The 27,431-nt window shown below is 41.5% G+C and overlaps 1 protein-coding gene across 4 annotated transcripts; it reads left to right on the top strand.

The window, feature by feature from the left end:
* The first annotated feature begins 19 nt into the window (after positions 1-19).
* MRPS18B (mitochondrial ribosomal protein S18B) lies at positions 20-26,560 on the top strand. 4 transcript variants are annotated; one of them, XM_061619160.1, is made up of 7 exons: positions 20-100; positions 8,342-8,492; positions 16,857-16,954; positions 19,608-19,676; positions 20,301-20,367; positions 25,546-25,605; positions 26,202-26,560. In XM_061619160.1, the coding sequence occupies exons 1-7, from the start codon at positions 65-67 to the stop codon at positions 26,411-26,413; spliced, it is 693 nt and encodes a 230-aa protein (XP_061475144.1). In that variant the 5' UTR covers positions 20-64; the 3' UTR covers positions 26,414-26,560. The 4 variants fall into 4 exon arrangements, with proteins under 4 accessions (XP_061475144.1, XP_061475143.1, XP_061475145.1 ...); XM_061619159.1 differs by lacking the exon at positions 20-100 and adding an exon at positions 130-529; XM_061619161.1 differs by lacking the exon at positions 20-100 and adding an exon at positions 614-753.
* The last annotated feature ends 871 nt before the right edge of the window (positions 26,561-27,431 follow it).

Genomic DNA, 27,431 nt, shown 5'->3' with positions numbered 1-27,431 from the left:
GCCTCCGCCCTGATTTTCGTGGGGGCAGGGAAAAAGGAGTACCAGATGGCGTTTCAAACTGAGCATGCGCTTAGCTTGGACGTTGAAGGCTGGTACGCAGGTACAATAGTAATCATTTTGGCCATGCGCAACAAAGATCCATTCGTGTAGGACTTCGCGGTTTGTGGTGCAGTGTTTATTTTGAGGAGCGTTATGTGCGTGCGCGAGCTTTGGTTAAAGAGAAAAGGGTGTATCGTCATAAAGAAACACGAATATAAATAAACTGTGCGTTTTTTTCTCGTAGAAATTTAATGACTGTTCGTAAGCTTAACTGAAGTTTGTGAATAAAATACAACAATGATCTGAGAGTGTTTGGATTTATACGCTCTTGGGTACACATACAGGGTCACCTTGAGGAGGGACATCTATGGCGCATGCGTAAGCCTCTCTGTCCTCCAACATGGCGGCTGCCAGTTGTGCCATGCTGCTGAACAGGAGTGTGGGCCGTTTAGTGGCTCGCACGGTATTTAGGAGACCTTTCTGTGTCCAGGTGAGGAGCCGTTTGTATTGTATCGAGGAGTTTGTTTAAAGTTCGACCAAGTGCTGGTTTTATTATGTGGGATCAGAGACGTCTGTAAATACAAAGTCTTGTTTATTGTTATTTTTGTGTTTCGCACTAATTTGGCTGAAGATTGAACTTTGCAATCCATTATTGTGCTATGCTCGTTTGCTGGAAAGTAAATAAGTTTTATGTGGGCTTTTTCCGTTAAGAAAGTAAGCGTGAGTTGGATTGTGGCCCTAGCCTAGACTATGTGTTCTCTCCTCTTTCTGTGGCCGTTATTTTATTCTCCTCCCCCGTCTTTAATTGCATTTGATTGTCTCTTTAGTCCTGTACTCATTAAAGCTATATTTTTAAAATATTGCGCTCTTTTTTATTTTCTCGTTCGAGAAAAACGTGATGTCTGTATCCATGTTATATGGCTGCATTTTATGTAGACGTAGAGGGTCCTTTTTCTAGGAAATGGTCTTAAGCTGCTGCATCTCTATTAAACGTCTGCTACAGTTTTGTAACTGAAACGAAAGACGCTGATAAGCTTGGGTCCCAGGGAAGCATGGCTTTAAATCTTGTATGCTTACTTTACAGCGTACAAGTCCCTGCCTTGAAGAGGTTAAAATCTTGTGTCTGGTGCTGTCTGTCCATAATTAACTGGTCGTGCTTGCTTGAACATTAAAATAGAGTTTTACTTTTATCGTAAAGGTACAAGTAGTGCCCTTAACCAACCTAATGCTTCCCAGATGTTGTTTGACTTAAAATATCAAGTGCATACCATTCAAAAAATGTCATGTGGGGACTGTAATGTTTTCCCCAGCCCAGTTCTAAATCAGCCACAACCTGGTTCCCTTTAGATTCTTTTTGGACTGAATTTTTCATCATACCTAACCATTGGCTATGCTATCTGGGGCTGATGGGAGTTGGCATCCAAAATCTGGAAAGCAACAAGATTTGGGAGGCTGTTCTACACAGTCCCAATGGAGTTGTAATGTTTTAAGCTTTAACTATTCCTTAGCTTGATGCTTGGTGGTCAGGCACTTCTTGGGTTTCAGAGTGGTCAGGGTTCCTGCTGACCTGCAGAATGTACTATCTTTGCACAGGCTCCACTGAAAAAAGAGGGATTCTACTAACCTAACAAAGGAGACTGAGAGTTCTTGGATTATTGGTAGCAGGACCTGTTGAGAGTAGCAAATAATGTGAGTGGCTAGTGGTGCAAACTGATAGTGTCATCAGTTTCTGCCTGTACCTTCAGCTGTTGGCTACGGCTTCAGAAATCATGTGGTGGTGTCTACATCATGGATGCTGGGTGTAGAAGTCTACATCCTCTCACTCCAAGCTTTTTCCCTTGTCACTGATGACTACCTACTCCCATTGGCATCCTCTGAGAAGTAATTCAATGCCTTAACTTCACCCCTGAGCCACAGTAATGAATGGTAAGTGTGTTGTGTTGGTGAAATGAGAACACTCTGTATGTGTTCAGAGATTCAGTGGTCTCTTTCCAGCAGTCTTGATGCACATTAAAGTGGAGGGGGAGTTACTAAGAGTTTTTAGTATACAAATCCCTTTTATTCTTAGCTAACACATGAGCTCTTTCATAGTGTGCTAACAGCACAGTGCTAACCATGTCTACTCAGAAAATGGAAATGGACTGTTTTCAAGTCGATCCTGACTTATGGCGACCCTATGAATTGGGTTTTCATGGTAGTGGTATTCAGAGGGGGTTTACCATTGCCTGCCTCGGAGGCTGAGAGGCAGTGACTGGCCCAAGGTCACCCAGCGAGCTTCATGGCTTGTGTGGGGATTCGAACCCTGATCTCCCAGGTTGTAGTCCAACACCTTAACTAACCACTACAGAAGGAACCACTCGGAAGGAACTCTTATTGAATTCTGGGGGGCTTACTCCCAAGTGAGTGCAGAAAGAATTGCAGCCTGGTTTATTTAATTATTCATTATTTATTTATTTATTTATTTTATTATACTTGTATCCCGCCCCATAGCTGAAGCTCTCTGGGCAGTTTACAGTAACTAAAAACATTAAAACAAATACAATTTAAAACAGATCTTATAAAAACAATTTAAAACACAATTAAAAAATTTAAACAATATAAAACACATGCTAAAATGCCTGGGAGAAGAGGAAAGTCTTGACCTGGCGCCGAAAAGATAACAGTGTTGGCGCCAGGCGCCATTAAACATACCCAGCCCTACTCCAATTACTAGCAAAGCAAATGAAAGCTTACTGGGCTCCTGCTGGAAGGAACGGTGGGATATAAATAAATAGATTAATTCTTTATCCTCCTATATGGCAGACTTGACAGTGTAATATGCTGCATGTTTCTTCATTTATTTATATAGATGATTTTTATCCTGCTAGTAATTTATTTATTAGATTTATATCCTGCCCTATTCATCTGAAAAGGATTCCAGAGCATTCTGGCTTATAAGCATTCAATTAAAACAAGACAGTCCTTCCCACAGGCTTTCAATCTGAAAGGCACAACTAAAAAGGAAAAGAGAAGAGGAAATAGCAAACTCTGGCACTAATTCGTAAAGCAAAATAGTAGCTCTTATAAATAGGCTTGTTCACATATTATGCCGAACACAGGTACAAGCTGTCTCTGCATATATACGTGTGTTTGTGTGAAAGAGTACGTTTGTTGATTTGTAAAGTTCATCTACAGTAGGGCCCCACTCATACGTCACGTTACGTTCCAGGCCCCTGCTGAAAAGCGAAAACCGCCGGAAAGTGGGGTGCCGGAAAGTGGGGCCCTACTGTATTGCATACATAGATTGTACACTCATTGACTGTAACGTATGAACAACCCTAACAATCTTGTGCTCCAGATTTTTGGACTGCCACTTGCATCAGCTCCAGCTACTGAGTGGATGGAAAATGTAGTCCAGATGTAGGGAACCTTTGGCCCTCCAGATGTTGAACTGCAACTCCTATCAGTTCCAGCAAGCATGGCCAATGGTCAGGGCTGATGCAAATTTTAGTTCCGCAGCATCTGGAGGGCCACAGGTTCCCCACACCTGATGCAGTCCAAAATGTCTAGAGGGCACTTTAGGTTCTCAAAGGCTGCCTAATGAGTAGTTGGGTTGGAGACAGTTCAGGGATGCAAGGCGACCAATGGATCATTCTGCAGAAGCACTGGAACGGCCCTGCTTCTCATTTCTCCCACTGCTGCAGCCTGCTTGAATTGATTGAGTTTATTTATCTGCTGTTTTTCAATAGCAAACTGTGCCCAAAGTGGCTTACAGCAAACATTCAATTGCTGTTGTCATATGACAGTTGAAGGAGAGAAGGTCTAACAGAGCTGCTCTTACAACAGAGCTGATGCCTACTTTTTGTTTTTGATTTTAAAAAAGCAACACTTTGGTCCCATTGTGTTCAGTGAGATTTAGTGAGGCTAGTAAGGGGTCAAGTATTACACCTGAAATATCTCAAGAAATTTACTAGTTCCTTGGAGACGGCCTTGAGTCTAAACCTCTTTTTTTTGTGTGTGGAGATGATTAAGAACGTAAGAAGAGCTCTGGTGGATCAGGCCAAAGGTCCATCTAATCTATCATCCTGTTCTCACAGTGGTTGATCAGGTAAGAACATAAGAAGAGCCTGCTGGATCAGCCAGTGGCCCATCTAGTCCAGCATCCTGTTCTCACAGTGGCCAACCAGGTGCCTGGGGGAAGCCCGCAAGCAGGACCCGAGTGCAAGAACACTCTCCCCTCCTGAGGCTTCCGGCAACTGGTTTTCAGAAACATACTGCCTCTGACCAGGATGGCAGAGCACAGCCATCATGGCTAGTAGCCATTGATAGCCCTGTCCTCCATGAATTTGTCAAATCTTCTTTTAAAGCCATCCAAGCTGGTGGCCATCACTGCGTCTCGTAGGAGCAAATTCCATAGTTTAACTATGCGCTGAGTAAAGAAGTACTTCCTTTTGTCTGTCCTGAATCTTCCAACATTCAGCTTCTTTGAATGTCCACGAGTTCTAGTGTTATGAGAGAGGGAGAACTTTTCTCTATCCACTTTCTCAATGCCATGCATAATTTTATACACTTCTATCATGTCTCCTCTGACCCGCCTTTTCTCTAAACTAAAAAGCCCCAAATGCTGCAATCTTTCCTCATAAGGGAGTCGCTCCATCCCCTTGATCATTCTGGTTGCCCTCTTCTGAACCTTTTCCAACTCTATAATAATCCTTTTTTGAGGTGAGGCGACCAGAACTGTACACAGTATTCCAAATGCAGCCGCACCATAGATTTATACAACGGCATTATGATATCAGCTGTTTTATTTTCAATACCTTTCCTAATTGTTCCTAGCATGGAATTTGCCTTTTTCACAGCTGCCAGACACTGGGTCGACATTTTCATCGTGCTGTCCACTACAACCCCGAGGTCTTTCTCCTGGTCGGTCACCGCCAGTTCAGACCCCATGAGCATATATGTGAAATTAAGATTTTTTGCTCCAATATTCATAACTTTACACTTGTTTATATTGAATTGCATTTGCCATTTTTCCGCCCATTCACTCAGTTTGGAGAGGTCTTTTTGGAGCTCTTCGCAATCCCTTTTTGTTTTAACAACCCTGAACAATTTAGTATCGTCAGCAAACTTGGCCACTTCACTGCTCACTCCTAATTCTAGGTCATTAATGAACAAGTTGAAAAGTACAGGTCCCAATACCGATCCTTGAGGGACTCCACTTTCTACAGCCCTCCATTGGGAGAACTGTCCGTTTATTCCTACTCTCTGCTTTCTGTTTCTTAACCAATTCCTTATCCACAAGAGGACGTCTCCTCGTATTCCATGACTGCTAAGCTTCCTCAGAAGTCTTTGGTGAGGTACCTTGTCAAAAACTTTTTGAAAGTCTAAGTACACTATGTCCACTGGATCATATATGCTTTTTGACACTCTCAAAGAATTCTAATAGGTTACTGAGACAGGACATGTCCCTGTGGGAAGCCCACTAGCAGGACCTGTGCAATAGCACTCTTTCAACTTGTGATTCCTAGTAGCTGGATATTAGAAGGAAATCCTTGCAGATTTTGGAAGATGCAGGCAATCATACAGCTTTTATAATAACTGGTTACACAGAGTAAGCATCTACTGGCTATTATTCAGAAATTATTTCAACTTGAGGGTTTGCCTGAGCATCGAAGGACAAGGCCCACAGCTGGTGACTAACGGGGCTGACCTCATGGCCAAGCTATCATTGCTGAGTTGTTTATCTGGAATCTCTCTAAATCCCAGAGCCATTCTTTACTGTTTATAGTACTGTTTACCTGTAGAGTTGACTGAATCTAGTGCTGTATCCCACTTTGGGAAACACCACAGTGTATAAAACACTTCACACAGTGGAACGGTAGCATGAATGAAAGCTAATTTGGATGGTTTTTGTTAAAACAGGAATCACTTTTTATTTTTTGAAGGAATCCTCTTGCAATACACTCCTGTGTGTATTTGTTATGTGCCTTCCAGTTGATTACAATTTATGGCAACCCTATGAATCAGCAACCTCCCGTAGCATCTGTTGTAAACCGCCCTGTTCAGATCTTGTAAGTTCAGGTCTGTGGCTTCCTTTATGGAGTCAATCCATCTCTTCTTTGGCCTTCCTCTTTTTCTACTCCCTTCTGTTTTTCCCAGCATTATTGTCTTTTCTAGTGAATCATGTCTTCTCATTATATGTCCAAACTATGATAACCTCAGTTTCATCATTTTAGCTTCTAGTGACAGTTCTGGTTTCATTTGTTCTAACACCCAATTATTTGTCTTTTTCGCAGTCCATGGTATGCGCAAAGCTCTTCTCCAACACCATATTTCAGATGAGTTGATTTTTCTCGTATCCACTTTTTTCATTGTCCAACTTTCACATCTGTACATAGAGATTGGAATACCATAGTCCGAATGGTCTTGACTTTAGTGTTCTGTGATACATCTTTGCATTTGAGGGTCTTTTCTAGTTCTCTCTCATAGCTGCCCTCCCCAGTCCTAGCCTTCTTCTGACTTCTTGACAGTTGTCTCCCTTTTTGTTAATGGCTGTGCCAAGATACTGATAATCCTTGACTAGTTCAGTGTCCTCATTGTCATCTTTGAAAAATGAAATGAACTGCCTTCAAGTCAATTCCGATTTATGGCGACCCTATGAAGAGGGTTATCATGGTAAATGGTATTCAGAGGTGGTTTACCATTGCCGTCCTCTGAGGCTGAGAGGCAGTGACTGGCCCAAGGTCACCCAGTGAGCTTCATGGCTGTGTAGAGATTCGAACCCTGATCTCCCAGTTCATAGTCCAACAATCTAACCACTACGCCACACTGGCTCTCCATTGTCAACTTTTTTAAAAATGGACTGCCTTCAAGTTGATCCTGACTTATGGCTACCCTATGAATAAGGTTTTCATGGTAAGCGGTATTCAGAGGGGATTTACTATTGCCTCCCCCTGAGGCTACTCCTCCCCAGCTGGCTAGGGCCTGCTCAGCTTGCCCCAGCTGCACAAGCCAGCCCCTTCCTTGTCCGCAACTGCCGGCTGGGAGGCAACTGGGCTCCTTGGGACTATGCAGCTTGCCCACAGCTGCACACGTGGCAGGGCATGTAACCCGTGGGCCACTCACTGTGGGGGTGATCTTTAGCTGGCCCTTGACACCCAGGAGACACGAGTAGGGATTTGAATTCACAGACTCTGGACTCCTAGCCAGGCTCTCCTCCCCACTGTGCTATACCAGCTCACACTGTCAACTCTAAAGTTACGTAAACCTTCTATTGTCATTACATTAGTCTTCTTGATGTTCAGCTGTAGTCCTGCTTGCTTTCCTCTTTCACTTTCATCAGCATTTATTTCAGATCATTACTAGTTTCTGCTAGTAGTATGGTATCGTCTGCATATCTTAAATTATTGATATTTCTCCCTCCAATTTTCACATTTCCTTCATGTTGATCCAATACACCCCTGTCTCACACCCTTTCCGATGGGGAACCAGTTGGTTTCTCCATATTCTGTCCTTACAGTAGTCCCTTGTCCAGAGTATAGGTTGCGCATCAGGACAATCGGAGATTGTGGCTCCCCCATTTCTTTTAAAATACACTCCTAAGACCCTTGAAATCAACAGGTTGCCCAACTTTGCATATGATTCAGCTGTTGCTTGAAAACCCTTGTAGTTCTGAAAAACAATCTTGGCTTCAAAGCGTGTAGGGCTAGTGCAGATATAATACTGCCTATTTATAACCTATGGTAAGAGATTAAGCGTGGACATTCCTTCCTGTTTCTATTATCAATCGTGGTTATTTAGGGGTGGGCAACCTGTGGCCCTTTAAATGTTAGACTACAGCTCACATCATCCATTGGCCGTGCTGGCTCAGCTGATGGGAGTTGGGAATCCAGCAACAACAGGGGGGCACAGGTTCCCCACCCTTGGACCTTCAGGCTGTGTTTCAAACCCTGGTTAAAATCAATAGCAGTGTTGTATCTGCACTGGTCCATAATGCATATTGTGTTAGGTCAGTTTCTCTGAATCCCTTGAATTCCATCACAGCTACAGACCTTTTTCTCTCTCTGCTACAACACCTAACCTCAATTCCCCTATCAGAAAAGTGAAAAGGTGGCCGATCCTTATTTTTCCATAGTTTTATATGCTGAAAGGGCAATGGAGATTATATAACAGTGCCCTTAATTTCTGAATACTTGACTGAAAAACCTAGCTTTTTGAACTTGCTGTGATGTACTGACTTCTGCTTGTTTGCTGTCCCCTATCACTGCCAGCCATGCCGATACCTGCCTTTACATGTCCCTTCCTTTGCTGTGTCTTCTCTTAGAGCATATCCAGCATTTCCTTCCTGCAGCCTGAGCGATTTCCTTTCCGTCTTTACAGTACAGAGGCTAGCCAAGCTGGACCGACAGAGCCAGTCGATTTTGACAGAAAACTACGTTTTAAGGAGAAACCATGGGAGTACCTGGAGAGTGAAGGTATCTGAGGAACATAAGGACAGCAACGTACATGTGTGTGTGAGAGAGAGAGGGGGAGAGGGAGAGGAAGGGAGAGAGAAAGTGCAAAAGTAAAAGGAATGGTGTGTCTTTGAAGAATGGGACATGCACAGCAATAAAATCCATACCACTGAGGATGTTTTTACATACCGTATATTCCGGTGTATAAGACGACTGGGCGTATAAGACGACCCCCAACTTTTCCAGTTAAAATATAGAGTTTGGGATATACTCGCCGTATAAGACTACCCCTGCTTATGACATGCAGGTACTTAGCAGGAAAACTGTCACTTATAAACTTATAAATATTAATATTTGGATTGTCCAGTTGTTTTGTTTTTGTGCCTAGGAATTACCACCAAAAACTGGGGAAAGATGTGAGAAATCTTTTTTTTAAAAGCAACATTAAATGCCTAGACTCTAGTTTCCAACACTATGGAGTATTTATTGATTGATTAAGAGAATTTATATCCTGCCCTTTTGCTGTTAAAAACAGAGCTCAGCACAGCTTACAAATATAGTAAAAACAATAAAAATACACAATCAGAGAAAAACAAGCCAAAATGTTAGGAAAAGTAGTCTTTCACACCACATGCTCAGTTCTAAATACTGTTGCAGCAAGTTTTACAAGTTCCTCCAGTATTCCACTGGTGCAGGCACTCAGACATTCAAAGTACTGTATGTTTCTTAGGTTTTATAAAAGCAGAGCTCTGCTTAACTCAAAATTTCTTCTCCCTTTGATAACCACATCTACACAGGTTCCACCTCCATACTCAAAATGAAACTGAGCCTGGAAGTGTACAACAACCCCACACATACCTTGCTAATTCGATTATCAATGCCAGGATGTCTGTCTTATCGACTACTCTCCTGCTCCCCCCCCCACACACACACACACCAGGCATCATGAAAGACCCAGTCCTGGGCTCAGAAAGAAAATAAATATCTGGTCCTTTTCAAAGTATTGATAAGCCTCTTGTTTTAATTGAAATAATAATTATAAATTCTTGTTCTTATCACTAATGGGAGTTAATTATCTTGCATATGCTGCTGTTGCTTCTATGGTTGTAACGGAGTGAGGTTAAAGATAAGTGAAATGCAAATAGGAAAAAAATACAGAAGGCAGTAACACTTTCCTAAATGTAATACCATACCAACCACAACAAGATTCCTATAAGGCAAAAAACTAAGCATCTCACAACCAGTCAGGATTCCTAACCAAAAACCAAAAATATGATAAATGAATAAATATTTATATAAGCATAACTATCAAATATATTTATTATTTACACAAACTGTAAAGATATTTATAGTGCAATCCTAAATTTATTTATTCAGAAGCAAGTCCCAGCATATTCAATGGGGCTTACTCAAACAGGGACAGAAATGCAACCTCAAGTGATAAGCAACTTCATTCACACAACCCAAAATTCCGAATCATGCCACTTTACACTGTTTTGCAACTGTTTATACTTGTTTTTATGGTTATTGGATTTTAAATGGCTTTATTTCTTGTTGTGAGCTGCCTTGGTTTCCAACCCTACCTCACAGGGGTGTTGGAAAGACTCCATACACACACGCACACACTGCAGATGTATAAATACATACAGCCCATATAATAGTTTATTGTCAAACCAATTGGTCATTGCAGAAAAATCAGTATTAGTTTTAAAAAAATCAGTATTAGTTTCCTACAGAATAAAAACTGCAATACCTAAGTAAGCCCTGCCTACTTGCTTTAAAATAGGACTGGGGGGGGGGCAGGAAGAGAACACAAACACAATTCTTTTTTACATTCACTCCAAAGTCCCATTGATTTTCAGCACATTCATAATCATGTCTACTCAAAAGTAATTCCTACTGAATTCAATAGGATTTACTCTGGACATATGGGATTAGCACTGTTTTTACCCCCAAAAGCAAGTATTGGGAAGGTTTTCAAAACACTGCCCAGGATCTGACTCCTACACACAACAGGGGGAAAAACTGAAATGTATATACCTACCCAATTTATGAGATTTTCAGATAAACAGGAGGGGAAACCACCATTTTCTGGCCTCGCAATGAGGTTTTGCAGACACTGCCACCAAACAAACCCTTCACTGATTGGCTGAAATCCTGAACGGGCGGGGTTAAAGCTACGAAGTGCTATACAGTAGTTTAAAAAAAGATTTAACTGGGGGGGGTGGCTGACGTTTTTATATATATCTTGAGAACCGCACCACCTAGAAACTTAATTTTTTTTTAAATGAAAGGTGAGAATCCGGGCCACCTAAGGGGCTAGCCGGGCGCCGGGTGGCATGCTTAGAATCCGGGTAAAACCCGGCTATCCAGGCAATATGGCAACCCTAATAAGACGACACCCGGCGTATAAGACGACACCCGACTTTGGAGAAGATTTTCCAGGGTTAAAAAGTCATCTTATACGCCGGAATATACAGTAGATAAAAGTGTGTAATGTAGGGATAGCCAATGTGGTGCTCTCCATATTTATTTATTATATTTATATCTCACCTTTCTTTCATCAAGGAACCCAAGGTGGCATACATGTGGTTCCCAGGTGGTCTCCCATCCAGGCACTGACCAGACCCAGACCTGGAAGGTGGTGGCCTCATGTGCCTTCAGAGCATACCCTGTTGTGGACTTCCAACTCCCATCAACCTCAGCCAGGTTGGCCGATGGTTTAGGAACTTGTAGTCTACAACATTTAGAGGGCACCACATTCCTACCGCTGGAATAATATCTGGAGCCAAGAATATTGACTCCTGCCTAACAGGATAGTTCTGCCACTGCCTGAGGATTATCAGTTTGTGGTAACATGAAGGCAGGCCTTTTCACTGGTGACAGCAGTGTTGTGGAAAGCCCTCCCTGTTGAAATAGGGGAGGCTCCATCTGCGTTGGCATTCCACCGGTTCCTGAAAACATACCTGCTTAGACAAACATTCCCCTTCATTTAAATTTCCAATGTTGTTGCTTGTTTTTAGCTGGTTTGTTTTATTGTATATTTTAATTAAGGAAGTTTTCATGTTTCAAATTGTAATTTAGTATTTTAATTATGTATTTTATAATTGGTTTTGTGCTGTAAATCGCTTAGAGGCCATTTTGGCACAGAAGTGGTATATAAATTAATCAATCAATAATAAGTAACAATACAATTACCTACAGTAAAACCAGATTCCCCCGCCCCTTCCAAAAACAAAGCGCAAACAAATCCCGGTAGATTAGTTTGAGTTGTGTCAAGCTGGAAATGACTGTTTGCTTTAGAAGTGTGATACAGGTGCTTCGCCCTGGCTGCATACAAAAGGCCCTGTTTAATGTTGGCAGGGTATCTGGCCTTGCCACAATGTGGGATGGCCAGTGACTTCTGGGAAGGATGACTTCGCTTGTGCCTGCTTTTTGAGACGAGCTCTCGTCTCAGAAGAAGCTTTTTCAGTTATAAAATCAGTCAGAACGTTCTTTTTGACTGGTAAAGATTTTCTCCCGGGCAGGGAGAAACGTAGAGATTAACCACAAAAGCCTGTTTTTGTTGGGAGGACTGGATTTCATTAATTTATGAGAGAAAGTTCAGCCAGCAATGCCGGACGGACTTCCAAACAAGCTCTAACTGATTAATGCGACACGTTTATCTTTTCTTCAAAGAAAAACGGACTTTAACAGGCAAGCATCCTTCTTTCTATTTTTTTTTTCACTTGGTTTAAATTGTTGCAGCAAAAAGAGATTTGTCAATGAATCAGCTATAAAGAATTTCTGGGTGAGTTATAACTCTTCTCTTTTATTCACGAAATTAAGGAGAAAAGAAATTGAAAACGCTTATCTTTGTTTTTATTGCAAAAAACTGTCCTGGAATTGCATTCTAAAGATATAAACGGAAGAGGGATTTCTATTCCGAGGAGAAAATAAATAAATAAATAAATAAATTTGATTTATGAACTTTGGAATATTATATGTCTGGGACTTTTTTTTTTTTTGGTCTATTTCATTTTGACGAATCTGCTTGTTCACGACGCCACTAACTGTTTTGATGCTGGGAACTAAATTTGTTTTGTATTCCTGAACATATAAGAGATAAGGCAGGCTGTTCTGTCTACACTGTGATGTCATCAAGCCTGGAATATTAACCCAATTGTTGCTGAAATAAGAAGTGGGTTTTTTTTTTTCCCGTGGTTTTAAGAATGGCAATCTAGAAAGTGGCTGAGAATCTGGAAGTAACTATGTTCCAGAAAATAATGGATGAGATTGAGATAACGAAACAAACCCTGAGACAGGGTAGAAAGGAGATGAAAATTGAATTGGGCAAAATGACGCAGGAGCTTAAAGAAATAGGGGATCTTGTGAAAGAGGAGATTGATGAGATTAGAGATGAGAAAAGAAAAATTAAAGGGAAGATACAAGCCCTAGAGATTGGAACAAATGTGGAATTGGAAAAAGATCTGGAGTTTATGGATATTAGAAACAAAGTTTACTGTTTGGAATTCAACGTTGTCTCTGAAGAAATTAATGAAGATATTAGAGATAAAGTTATCAATGTCTTGGATAATTTTCTGGACTGGAATGATGTGATGGAGCTTGACATAGAAAAAATCTATGGAATTAACTACAGATATGTGACAATGGAAAAACTCTCAAGAGCCAGTGCATTTTGTAAAAAAGAACAGAGATATGACTTTACAACAATATTTCAGCAACATATTCAGAATTGATGGCAAGAAAATATTTGGGATAGAGGAAATTCCCATCAGACTCTTATTATATGACTATGGCTATGACAGCAAGATTATTATGGGATACTGATAATGGAAGAATGGACACTGAAATTTCTGGACTTAACAGGACTATTGAAGATGGAAGATGGAATTAATATTGATAATGGAATAATGGCTATTGAAATTATTGGACCTAACAGATTTGATGAGATGGATTAATCGATATGTTTATTTGGACTATGGCTATGACAACAAGATTATTATGGGATACTGATAATGGAAGAATGGCTGCTGAAATTACTGGACTTAACAGGATTATTGAAGATGGAAGATGGAATTAACATTGGTAATGGAAGAATGGCTATTGAAATTATTGGACCTAATAGATTTGAATGAGATGGATTAATCGACATGTTTATTTGGAGAAAAATTGATAGATATATTTCTCAAAGAATTGAAACCTCTCTTTGACTTTTTGTGGAAAGAATAAAGTAATGTTTATGAGATTTGATGATTAATTAAGATAACTACTGGAGGAAAGTGATTTTATAATATAATTTAAGAGATAGGATTGTTATATATTGTAGACCTATATCTGATCTGCGACACATCGGAAGTCAACATTTTATTCTACTGTTTAATCACTTTTGTTTTGTTTTGTCTTTGAATGTTTTTTGATTTTGTTTTGTTTGTTTTATGAAAATTTGAATAAAAATTGACAAAAAAAAAATGTGGGATGGCCAGTATGGTGCCCTTCATTATCCCTCCATCCAGCTTCCATTATCCCTGACCTTTGGCTGCACTCACGAAGGCTGGTTGGTGTTAGAGTCTGAAGCAGGCAATAGAGAGTTTTGGAAGGTGGTGACAGGGGAAAGGGCCTTTTCAGCTGTGGCTTGCTGCTTGTGGAATGCACTCCACATATTATCAACGGCAGGTAAAAATGACCTCTTCCCCTAGGCATTGACAGATAACATTAACTCTTTATTGATGAAATGTTTTCTGCTGTTGCTGGGTCTGCTTTATGCATTTTGTGATGGTTTTAATGTGTGTGTGTGTGTTTTTACGCTATGCCTTTGGGACTTAATTTTTTGTAAGTTGCTTAGAGACTTTTTTCTTAAGTAACTAACAAATTGACATAAATACATTACCAACAACAACATATGGAAGGCACCAGGTTGGAGGAGGTGGGTGCGTGGGATGGCATGAAAAGGGCCCTGCGTTCCTGGACGGCCAAGTCTCCTACAGACATGTGCTTAACTTTAATTTTCTTTTTTAAACCCACATCCACCATTGCATGCATGTAGCTATGATGTGCATATGCTGCCTTTCTCCCATGGGACTTGAGACAGCATATGTAGGGTTCCCAGAAGTGTTTCTTCCAGACACCTTTCAAAGCCAGACCTGCATGGTGGCCTTGCATCATGTGCTTTCATCTGTTGGAAACACATAATAATGAGCTCTCTGCTTTGGGTTCACATGGCTAACCCGTTTGCCTCTTTCCTGCTAAGGGAGGGCCTAAGCTCACTGGATAAAGTTCAGTGGCTGGCATCTCCAGATGCAACGGCGGGAAAGGCCTCTGCCTGGACTCCTGGAGAGCCACCCCTAGTACAGGACTAGAAGAACCATTGGCCTGTTTCAGGATAAAACAATATTTCTTAGATGTTCAGTAAAGAGCAGTTAGCACAGTCAGGGGGCAATTAGCAGCAGCGCTTGGGTGAGTGTTAGATTTTAAAACCTACTTGCAGCTACAGCACATGTTCACACTGAACTCCCAGCATGTAGTTCTGTGCTGTTTGTTTATATAATGCTATTGGTCTTCATGGTGCCTTATAGAGGCTAGAGAGATTAGCTTCTTTAAATTGAAATAGTGGAGAAGATAATAGGGACAGGAAAGAGAGAGTGAGGCAATGGCTGTACTGGATGAAGATGAGGTAAATGTGCTTAACATCTAGGTACACTCCAGTTCATTTGGGTGTGAGGACTAAGCAGTTCAACCAAAATCTTCACAAGAGAGGTAGGTTTTGAGGAAAGATGTGAAGGAAGGAAGCACCATGTAGGGAGTTCAAGTATCAACCATCTTGGACTCTATGATCGACAGGTGAGGCCTTGTTGGTGGCACCACCACCAAGTGCTGCCTGATTGGCACTAACTCGAGACAGGGCCTTTACAGTGGTGACCCCCCTGTTTGTGGACTGCCATCCCCAGTGAGGTGCATCTGTCTCCACTTCTGATTTTCAGAAGGAATTTGAAAACATTCTGGTTTACCCAGCGTTTGATGGCTGAAGCAGACCGCTCCTGGCAACTCAAAGATCACTGTGAAATAATTTTTAACTGTGTTTTTTAGAATATTTTAAATATTTTTAGAATGTTTTAACTATGTTTTAGAATGTTTCTAATTGTAATTGTACTTTAAATATTTTAATTGTGATTTTAGAATGCTTTAACATGCTTTCCTCCCCCTTGTTAAATAGTTTGGTTTTTATGTTTGTAGCCCTAGGTTGCTTTGGGAGGAAGGGCAGGATATGAATTCAATAAATAATAAAAATAAAAAGGCACAAGGGCAAAAGGAAGCAGGGAACTTTGGGGCAACTGGGGGTGGTCAAGTTGGAGGAGCGAAGGTCACAGGCAGGAATACGATAGAAAATAAGGTCAGAAGGATTAGGGTCAGACAAAGCCTCAGGGAGGTCTACAGTTGAGGGTTCCATTTAAGTAACTATGCATGGGTTTGGCCCGGTGGGCAAGGAGTTTATTTAAACAATAGAATACTTGTAGACTTGGAATGCACACATCATCATCATAATACAGTGATAACTCAGTTAATAAAGTAGATTCATTCCTGGACATTACTTCTTTAATAGAAACTTTGGTACCAGAGGTAGGAATAACATGGAAAGAACAGGGATAGGTTCCTACACCCACTCATAGATGGTGGGGGCAGCTTCAATGGGGGCTTTAAAGGGTGCCTGCCTAGCATCCACCCACTCCCACTCCTTCCCCTCCCTCCTTCTCTGAATAGTATTGGATCCTTCCTCCCCAGCTCTGGGAGAAAGCAAGAGATCTCCTAATGCAAAACAAACATACAGGCTTGTTAGTTTCATCCTAGGGAAGCAAAGGCATAGGCCTATTAGTTTATTGATAGCAAAGCAGATACAATCTGATCAGTTTCACCTTTAAAGCAAAGGCACAGGGTTGAAAGTATCTATAGCAAAGCAAAGCTGGTCAGATTCGTATTGCTATAATGATAATTAATAATAAAAAATAAAAATAATAATATTTAGTTAAATGAGTGCAGTGCACTATGAGATCAAAGTCTTTTTACTTCACCCCCTCTGCCTTAACCAACAGTCCTATGGATAGCATACCCCAAGGTAAATCACATTGCTCAACAGGGCTTGCTCACAAGTGGGTAGGATTGCAGCCTAGCTTTCTTAAATCTCCTTCACCTCTTCCTTCACAAGATAGTAAGCTTGTTGCTTCAAGGGATGTACAGCCCAAGACATACAGTATGAAGTGGATGTTTACTTGTTGTATCTCTATTAGTTGAGCCTGGGGCACCAAAGCCTTCTGCTGTGTCGTATTTCTTGGAGAGCCTTGACAAAACACTGCTATGACTGGCTGGCTCTGTTCTGTCTCATCCCTTTAGAGTACATTGAAAGATATGGCAACAAGCCCATCTGGTTTGGTTACAGGCGCAATCACAAGGGCCAGATTCCACCGCAGAAGACCCGGAGGACTTGCATTGTGAGTTCATTTAATTTCCTTTTTGTGATTTGAGCCAGAAGAACAGAGCTCCAAGTGGATATTTTGCATGAATGTGAAAAAATATACCAAGATGGTGTGGTCAAACTTTATTATTATTATTATTATTTATTAAATTTCTATACTGCCCCATAGCCGAAGCTCTCTGGGCGGTTTACAACATAAAAACAAATGCAATATATAATACACAATTCATATTCAGTACAATTAAAAGGAAAAATACATCACATTTTAAATAAACATAACTAAACAATAAATCTCAACAATGTACATAATATAACAAAATAAATAAACCGAACATAACAGTTATAAAACTAGCTAAAACTATTCTCCAATGTCCCATTCTGCTTCTCCCCACCTAACCCCATCTTCTGTTACAAATGTCCATGCCAAGGAAAAGTTGAATAATTTTGTGGGCGATATACATCAACCTTGCTTAATTTGTATGCTTCCATCCCTCTCCCCCCCTTCAATCCAATATAATTTTTGGATGACTTGAATGTTTGGACAAGAAGTTGTAGGACTGTGAGTGGTATTTTAGATTTTCTGTAGTCTGTCTCCTCTCTCCTGGTTAGGCAGTGTACTGGTATGTCCTGTTTTGTTTTTTAAGTCATATTTGCAAAAACCCTCCAATTGATTCACCAGAACTGAGGTAGAGTAGAAGTGAACAGGCACCTGGGCAGGCTGCAGAATGTGTCTGTTCTTTTTTAAGCTTGATGGACATAAGAAGAGCCTTAGTGGATCAGGCCAAAGGCCCATCTAGTCCATCAACTTGTCCTCACAGTGGCCAATCGCCTGTGCAGAATCTGAGCACAAGAGCACTCGCCCCTACTGCAGTTTCCACCAACTGGTATTCAGAAACATACAGTTTCCGATCATGGAGGCAGAGCATAGCCATCATGGCTAGTAGCCATTGATAGGTGTAGACATCCCATACCTTGGTGGATGAGCACATGTTTTGCATGCAGCAGGTCCCAGTCCAGTTCATGGCATTAAATATTCTCGAGTAAAAAAGCTGGGAAAGAATTCTGCTGGAGACTTTGGAGCGCAATTGGCAATCTGTTTGAGCCAGAGATGGGCCCTCCAGATGTTGTAAGAATTCCAGCTCATGTCATCCCTGGTCAGCTTAGACAGGAACAATGGGGATTGTAGGCCAAAACATCTGGAGAGCCTCATGTTCCCCACTCTTGGGGTGGATGACATGGATAGATGGGGGGACATAGTCTGACTTGGTGTAAGACACCTACTGATGTACAAATCCTGGCAGTTGAAAATATACAGAAAATGGGTGAGTTGCTTTTTAAAAATACAACTGCTAGTATGTTGAAATGCCTTGGCAACTTGAATAAATGTACTGACATGCCTAAACTGATTGAAACTATTAGAAAGTTACCTTTATTGAGGGTTTTTGCTTTGTTTTCAATATTCTTCTTTTTGACAGATGTAGTTACTCTAAAATATTTGCAAAATTTAAAATAATAAAGCTAAAGTTCAAGAAGATCTGTCTGCTTCAGACACTTGTTTTTTAAAGTATCACTGCAACTTCTGGTATCTTTTTTTTTAAATCACTGCAACTGCAATGACTGGGATTATTGGAAATTGCCAGGCTTCATCTGCAGCTCAACCACTGTAGAACTGCTGAAAGTGAATAGCCCTTTAGTGGCATCTCTGGCGTTATCTTGGTTATCTTTTCAGCACCTACTGAAGACCTCCCTCTTTCAACAAGCCTTTTCAGAGACCTTTCCCAAGCTATTTCACCATCAGAACTGTTTTTAGATTTATTGTTTTATTGCTTGTGTGTTGGCCACCCTGGTCTCTGTGGGGGTGGGGTGGGGTGGGGGGTAGAGTGAGTGAGAGAGAGAGAGATCCTTAGGTATACAGAAATGAGGCTCTAAGTGAGGGCCCATTGGAGGTTAGGTCTTGGGAAATCATAAGAAGCTGCCTTATACGGAGTCTGACCATTTGTCCATGTAGCTTAGTATTGTCTTCACTGACTGGCAGTGGCTCTCCAGAATTTCAGACTGGACTGTCTCTCAATCCTATCTGGAGGTGCTGGGGATTGAACTTGGTACCTTCTGCATGAGAAGCATATACTTTACCACTTCCCCTACGTCATGTTAGGATTTGGTGAGTCCTGCATTGCACATCAGTTTTGATCAGTTTAAGTTGGTAGGTGGAGGGATGGGAGGGCATCTCATGTTTGTTTTTTACTTGATTTGGTACAAGCCATATCCATGGAACTTTGATGCAGATTGTGCAACTGCTTCATTTCATTTTTAATTTGTATACCACCTTTCTACATCACTGCACTCAAGGCGGTTTACAACCATAGAAATGACAAAAAAATACAGAAGTACTCGTCCTATAATGCTACAAAATATAAAGTAATACAAAATAAGCTTAAACAACAAGTTACAAAAATACACAATAATACATATACAAGTGTAGCACCAATACAGATTGCTATTAAATAAACCCCATATCAGTTGAATAAATGGCTTGTGTCAAGATCTGCAAATGAACGGCAGTTCCCCATTTTGATATGTTTTCGGCATGTCTCATGGTATTCAGGCAAACTTTCTTTTTTTAATGTTTAATGATGTTCACTCAATATTCACTTGTTTTATTCCTACAGAGAGGAAGCAAAGTCTGTGGCAATCCCTGCCCCATCTGCAGAGACCCAAACCTCTTCGTAGATTATAGGGTATGAGGAGCATGTTTTTATTTATCTTTATAACCCATTTTTCCACTCAGTCTCCAGAAGAGAAAACAAAAACATATTAGAAATAATGTAAAAAATAAACCTCATTTGGAAAATGCTCACGGGGTGGGGTGGGGTGACTATGTTAATTGGGGCAGCAGGAACTGGGGGTAGGTGGAAGGTAATGAAGCCATTTAAATGAAGGTCCTCCAGAAGACAGCTGCCTTGACCTGGCATCGAGGACCCAATAAGGAAGGAATGAGGTGACCTTCCCTAGGGAGGACATTCCACAGCTTCAGTGCCCCTGCAGAGAAGGCCCCTGTCCCACGTCGCCACCGCAGTGCATCGGTTGGCACAAGATGCAAGGGCCATAGCTCAGTGGTAGAGCATCTGTTCTGTGTGCGACATTCCTCGGTTGAATCCTTGGCATTCCCAGGTAGGGAGAAGATCCCGGAGAGCCACTGCCAGTCAGCGTTGATAATACTGAATGAGACGGACCAATGATCTGACTTGGTTTAAGGCAACTATCTAGGTTCCTGTGGAACTGTCTGAAATAGGTTTAGTGTCTGTGATTCCTTTTTTGACTTGTGACATGTAAAAATGTGTCCACTCTTTTCATTCCCACAGAATGTGAAGCTTCTGGAGCAGTTCATCTGCCCCCATATGGGCATCACGTACCACCCAACACACACAGGTAAGCCACCTCTTCCCCTTCACTGCCCTATTTCATTTGCCTCCCCACCCTTGTTATCATTGTCAAACTCCTTTTGAGGTTTCTGGCTTTGCAAGAGAATGAGAACTCTATACCAGTCTCTCTCAGACACACACTCACACACTGATATTATTGGCCAGGTGGCAACAGCAGAATTGCAGCTTCCGTTTTATTTTATTATGTTCTCATCCCTCCCTTCTCCATTACCACCAATGCCCTACGAAAACCTTATTTTGGAAACTGAGCCAGGTGGAGATCAACATCTGAATCTACACATGTGGACCAACCCCACAGAACAAACTCCCTGGCCTGCAAATCTGTATAGAGAATTTGTAATGTCATTTTGGAGCCATTTGGGTACAAATGGAAAACCTGTGGCCCTCCAGATGTTGTGCTCCCAACAACATCTGGAGGGCCATACCATCTCTGCATTTGGGCATATTACTGAATATTATGGAATGTATATGTGGGCATGGAGGCAGTGGGGGTCGTTTTAACTGTTGTTTTCCAATGGTGTACAAATAGTGGACCACAAGACCTCTAGGCAACAAGGCTCATGTCTGTTAAATGAATAACACCAAGATGGAAATGAGGCCAGAGAATTTGTTAGCTGAGAAATAGGAGTGAGGAAGTAGAAGCACAGGGGAGATGCGATTAGATAGTTTAATAAAGGCTTCGAAGAAATGGCCTTGAAGAGGAACTCTGGAAGACAAAAAGTGGTTGTTCTATATACTTGAGACCAGATGGCAGGAAATTTGGAAATGGGGAAAGATCAAGGGAGTGGATGAGGGTGTGTGGGTGGGAAGGAGGAAGGGTGAGGGACTGGTGATAGATATTTGGGTAATTTTGCAGTACATCAGCAAGAGTTTCTGATTCCCAGTTGTTTGACAGGAAAGGGCATCCAGAATGATCAAAGAGCGAACCATCTTTCCCACAAGGAATAGCTAAAGCATATGGGACAGGCTTCTCCACCCTGATGCCCCCCATATTTTTTTTGTTTTGATTTTTTTTTTACTACAACTTCCACCATCCCTGACTATTCTGTTGGCCCTGCTGGCTAGGGCTGATGAAAGTTGGAAGTCAACAACATTTGGAGGGCACTAACTTGGGAAAGGCTGATCTGAGGCCTTTTCATCTAGGAGGAAAAAAGACAACTTAAGGATGACATTATAGTTTATAAAATTATAGATGTTGTGCAGTAAATTGAGAGAGAAGTACTCGTCCTTCCAGATAATACTAGAACTTGGGGTTACTCACTGAAACTGATTAGCTTTACAGAATGCTTACTTCATTTTTATGCAATTCCCCTCAACAAGATGTGGTGATGGCCGTTAATTTAGATGGCTTTAAGAGGGGTTTAGATAAATTCATGGAGCATAGGTGTGTCAACATCTATTAGCCATAATCATAGTCTGTTACCTATATATTCCAAGGAATTCAAGGCAACTATGCACATGGTTGTCTTCTCTCCCCACACCCCCAGTCAGTTTAATCTTCATAACAACCCTGTGAAGCAGGTTAGTCTGACAAAGTGGCCCAAGCTCACCCCATGAGCTTCATGACTGAATAGGAATTTGACCCTGGGTTTCCCTAGTCTAATTCAAACAATAATCACTGGAAGTTTTGGCCTTATTAGGCCCAAAGAGGCATAGAACTTAGCCAACACCACAGGGGAGCCGTCATGGATCAGGATAGTTGGCAGCAGTGGGAAGTTGCCATCTGTCTGTAACATTCACTGAGACAAAAGTGATAGCCAGTGAGAGTGGCACAGTGTGCTCAGTTTGAGACAGTTAAAGAGAAACTGTTACATATGTGGTTTTGTTTTGAGAAGATGCTGATACGAAATGTGTTTATGTGAGTGCTGTGATATAATTGGCATACCACAAGGATTTTACATTTTCCCCTGAGAAATTCTGAGCATGTAAGAAAGGGCAGAGAGGTAAAAATGTCCACCACTTCTGAGTTTGGACTCCATTCCAAATTGATGAGTGAGGATCCTCTGGCCCTCCAGATGTTATTGGTCAGTGCCCCCCATCAGCCCTTGCCAGCAAGGGCAATGGTTGTGGATGATGAGGCTTGTAGTCTACCAACATTTGTAGGGTCACAAGTTCTCCACCATTGATGTTAATTAAGGATTGGTCCCCATCTGTCCATTATAAGAAAGTGCCCATGCCCTATGTATTCAACCTTTTTTTCTTTTGTCACCTTTCCCCCATTTTCAATATTAGTTTGGTTCTATCTCACTGGGCTCCCTATGATGCCTGAATGGAACCTCTACTCAGAAGCAGTATTCTTCTGAACACCAGCTACTGATGAACAACAGTACTGTTGCCTTCAAGACCTACATATGGTCCTTCTGAAAGCCTCTGTCTGGTCACAGTAAGGAAGCTGGATGCTAGAGTAGATGGAACTTGTGTATTTGGAAGATCTTCCCCTTTCAACAAGCCTTTAAAGTAGATACTTTTATCCCAGCCTGCGTCTCTATGGGATTTATTTTTAAAGATTGATTGATTGATTGATTTTTATATACCGCCCCATAGCCGAAGCTCTCTGGGCGGGTTACAATAACTAAAGACATGAAAAACAAATATACAAATTTAAAAACAGATCTTTTAAAAACAATTTAAAATACAATTTAAAACACATGCTAAAATGCCTGGGAGAAGAGGAAAGTCTTGACCTGGTGCCGAAAAGATAACAGTGTTGGCATTTTATCACTTGTGAGCTGCTCTGGGATCCTTTTTAGGAGGAAGGGTGGGATATAAATTTAATAAAATCCAGCAGGGTGGTTCTTATGTTAATGTTTATATTTTCTGAGTTTTCCAGAGAGTTGTCTATAGACTAGGAGTATAGTATGTATTATCCACCCTTCACCATTAAGCTCCAGGACGGGTCACAACATATTTATTTTTATTATTTGATTTATATCCCGCCCTTCCTCCCAGCAGGAGCCCAGGGCAGCAAACAAAAGCGCTAAAAACACTTTAAAACATCATAAAAACAGACCTTAAAATACATTAAAACAAAACAACTTTAAAAAAAATTTTTTTAAGAAAAGCTTTAAAACATCTTTTAAAAGGATTAAAAACATGTTGTTTTTTAAAAAAAACATTAAAAAGCAATTCCAACACAGACGCAGACTGGGATAGGTCTCAACTTAAAAACCTTGTTGAAAGAGGAAAGTCTTTAGAAGGCACCAAAAAGATAATATTTAAGGGTAGGGAGTTCCACAGGGTAGGTGCCGCCACACTAAAGGTACGTTTCATATGTTGTGCAGAATGAACCTCCTGATAAGATGGTATCTGCAGGAGGCCCTCACCTGCAGAGCGCAGTGATCGACTGGGAATATAAGGGGTAAGACAGTCTTTCAGGTATCCTGGTGCCAAGCTGTACTGGGCTTTGTATACCAAAACTAGAACCTTGAACTTAGCCCAGTAGCAAATGGACAGCCAGTGCAATTCTTTCAGCAGTGGGGTGACATGTTGGCGATACCCTGCCCCAGTGAGCAGTCTCGCCACCGCATTTTGCACCAGCTGCAACTTTCAGACCAACCGCAAAGGCAGCCCCACATAGAACACATTACAGTAATCCAGCCTGGAGGTTACCAGTGCGTGGACAACAGTGGTCATGCTATCCCTGTCCAGAAACGGCCACAGCTGCCTTACGAGCTGAAGCTGGTAAAAGGCACTCTTAGCCTCTGAGGTCACCTGGGCCTCTAACGACAAAGACGAGTCCAGGAGCACCCCCAGACTACGGACCTGCTCTTTCAGAGGGAGTCCGACCCCATCCAAAGTAAGCAACTGACCAATTATCTGAAATACATTAATAAAAACAGTTTAAAACAAATTATTGGCATCCTGTTTTTTTTAAAAAAGATATGGTAGCAGGTGATGGCATCCCTTTTTTAAAAAATAATAATAATCAGGTAGTAGTTGAGATGCTGGAAAGCCACTGCCAATCAGAGAAGTCAGCACTGGGCTAGAATGACAAATAGTGTGGCTCAAAATAAGGTGGCTGCCTGCGTTCTGTTTGTGCGTCCACCATGCGTCATTTAGTAACTGGGGCTTCACAGTTACGGAGGTTTTTTTTTAAAAAAATTATTCTGCCTTTCATTTTAAGTAAATGCCCAAAGTGGCTAATTTAAATATCTGAAAAAGAATACAAAGAATCAAGTAAAAAATCAGATGATCCCTCCCTTTTTTTAAAAAAAAGACACTTTTTGGGGAGGGGGGAGGCGGTTAACTTAACTAAGGCCTTGGAAAATCAAACATTTTTTAGTCTGGGTCTTAAAAGATATTGGTGAGGATGTTTGGCAAACCTCCATGGGAGCTTATTGTACAAATGGAGCTGTATGACCCATAAAACCCAGGTAAAATTCCAGCAAATCTCCAGAGGAGGAGGTACCTTGGGTTTTAGAATATGGTTTAACAAATGAGCAGGTACATACAGGAGAATCTGCTCTTGGTTCTAACCAAAGTATTGCCACTGTCTGTCTTTTGTTTTCTTGATTAGGGATTATCTGAGGCTTCAGTGATTGCTTTGTATTAAGATTTTCCTGTAGGCCACCTTGCACAAACTCCAGAAACGGGTATTGCAAAGTACAGATTATCTCGAGTAACTTGAAAACATATTTTTTCTTCTTACAAGTGAAAATGTTGAAATTATTCAATCACAGCTTGATTTAATAAGATATAGTAGGGACCACCAGAGGACCAGACTACATTGCTCCAGGAGCTGGTCATTCATGGTGTAGGAGAAGGGTAGGGAACCTGTGACTATGAGTCCCATCCACCTTGGTGGCTGGGGCTGATGAGAGTTGAAGTCCAGCAACATCTGGAAGGTGCTATAGCTTCCTTACCCTTGTTATAAAAGTTTGTGTGTGAGAGCCTCCATATTTTAAAGTTGCCATTTCTCTTTGGGTTTCATATGGAAAGGTCTTCTCATGCCCAAACTCCATAATTGTGAAGTTCTTTGTGTTTTGTGACATCAGCATTATGATCACTTATGAAAAGGTGCACCTTGGAATAGGGAAGTTAGCCATTTCTGGTTGTAAGGTGTAAGAGGTGTGATACACTCTCTATCCCTCGGTGTGAACAAGTCTTTTTGCATACCACTGCAGTCTCCATTATGTTTTCAAATGTTTCCCTCCTTCCGTTGCAGGTGTCTGCATGAGGAAATATAAGCATCTGACCGAAGCTATTGAGAAGGCTCGCAACAGTGGTAGGTAGCATATGAGACTGAGCATAGGAGGGGAACAGAATTGGGTGGAAGCTGGCAGGAGTGCCTGCCGGACTGTGCATGAGATAATGCAGCCCTATCCATACTACAAATCTGTAGTTTGAGATTGTGCGAAAGCCCAGCAATGGATAGATAGATAGAGCGCGAGCGAGCGCGAGAGAGAGCGAGCGCGAGAGAGAGAGATCTAGAGAGAGAGAGAGAGATCTAGAGAGAGAGAGAGAGAGATATCTATCTATCTATACACACACGTACATATATATATATATACACACGTACATATATATATACATACATATATATATACATACATATATATATATACACACATATATATATATATATATACACACACACACACATACATATATATATATATATATATATATATATATATATATATATATATATATATATATATATATATATATATATATATATATACACACACACACACAAGCTCTCGCTCGCTCTCGTGTGTGGGGGAGAGAGAGGAGGAGGGAGGGGGGATGGTGATGTCGCATCTTTTTGGCGATACTAATAAGCTGTCTTTCTGACATGTTTGCTCCCTGCCCTCTCAGGCCTTTTATCCTCCTACATCCCTTTCACCACTTTCCATGAGGATTTCAGCAATCAGCATCCTGCTGTCACCAAAACTGCTCCGTCCCCAGCTCTGCAGAACAAGGCAGCATGGTATGAATGGTATGAATGGCAGCAGCCCCCGGAGAAGGAAATTCAGCGGATCAGAAGGATTTACAAGGACTACCTGAAAGAGGAGAGCGGCCCTCCGTGAGCTGGGTAGGAGGCACTGGAGAGAATCACACACTTCCCTGGTGGTTGTGGAGTTTGTCCTTGAAAATGCTCTGAAGGGTGGTCCACCTGTGACCTTGGCTGCTTTCTATTTTCTCGTCTATCAATGTCAATAAAGTCAAAGTCCTTATCGGTGACTGTTGTGGTGGATATTTCTGCAAATATCTGACTGGCAGGCAGGGGGAAAACAAAAGCAGACTGTAGGTACTGGGAAAGCATAAACTCAAACTCCCTGCTCCAGCAAGCAAGTTTTTGAGGCCTGTCCATATTGCAGCCTTACCCAGCCAGGGTTGCTGTAGTCAAAAACGTATAGAGGGTCCTGAATTGGGGAAGTCTGCCATGAAGTTTCAGCTCGCATGTAACACTAAGCCAAGCCATGCCTTAGCAGAATGTATGGGCTCCCAGAAAGATAACAGCTGTTCTACTCCTCCAGTCCTGCTGCTGCTGTGCTGCTGTCACTGAAGTCGTGGCTTGGCTTAGCATTGTGTCTGAACCTGGGCTCATAGTTTATCTCCCCTAGATAAACCACAAGTGGTAAGTGTAGTTTGTCTGAAATGAAATAAAGCAGAAGCCTGGGTATGGACATAATGCTGAGCCACAGCAAAGCGGCCACAGTCTTGTTGTTGGAAACACACGTTTACTCATTCACTCTAAGCCATGGTTTAGCTTAGCGTCACATGTGAACCAGGTCAGAATGTTACAGTTCTAAAAACTTTTGTCTTCCCTTGCCACAGTTCTCATTCCAAGTACAGATACATTCACACACTGAGTGTGGCACTGTGTGAAACCTCCAGTATGTGGGTGTAAAGCAGGAATGGGGAACCTGTGGCCCTGCAGATGTTGGACTGCATTTCCCATAATCCATAATTATTGGCCATGGTGGCTGGGAGTGAAGGGGGTTGGAGTCCAGCAACAGCTAGAGGGCTTCAGCGTTCCCCATTTCTAGTGTAAAGTTTAATCCATTTATAACTTCATTTATCGCATGTGGGGAATGCTGACTC

This window comes from Rhineura floridana, chromosome 3 (genome assembly GCF_030035675.1).
Source record: "Rhineura floridana isolate rRhiFlo1 chromosome 3, rRhiFlo1.hap2, whole genome shotgun sequence".
NCBI lineage: Eukaryota > Metazoa > Chordata > Lepidosauria > Squamata > Rhineuridae > Rhineura > Rhineura floridana.
Note: the sequence above shows the minus strand (reverse complement) of the source record. Positions and strands in the feature narration are given on the sequence as shown.

Excerpts from the sequence above, each read along its gene's own strand:
- MRPS18B (XM_061619159.1), top strand. The coding sequence starts at position 440 with ATGGCGGCTGCCAGTTGTGCCATGCTGCTGAACAGGAGTGTGGGCCGT. Across the intron at positions 16,955-19,607 it reads AGACCCGGAGGACTTGCATT|AGAGGAAGCAAAGTCTGTGG; the intron begins GTGAGTTCATTT and ends TTATTCCTACAG. Across the intron at positions 25,606-26,201 it reads TGAGAAGGCTCGCAACAGTG|GCCTTTTATCCTCCTACATC; the intron begins GTAGGTAGCATA and ends CTGCCCTCTCAG.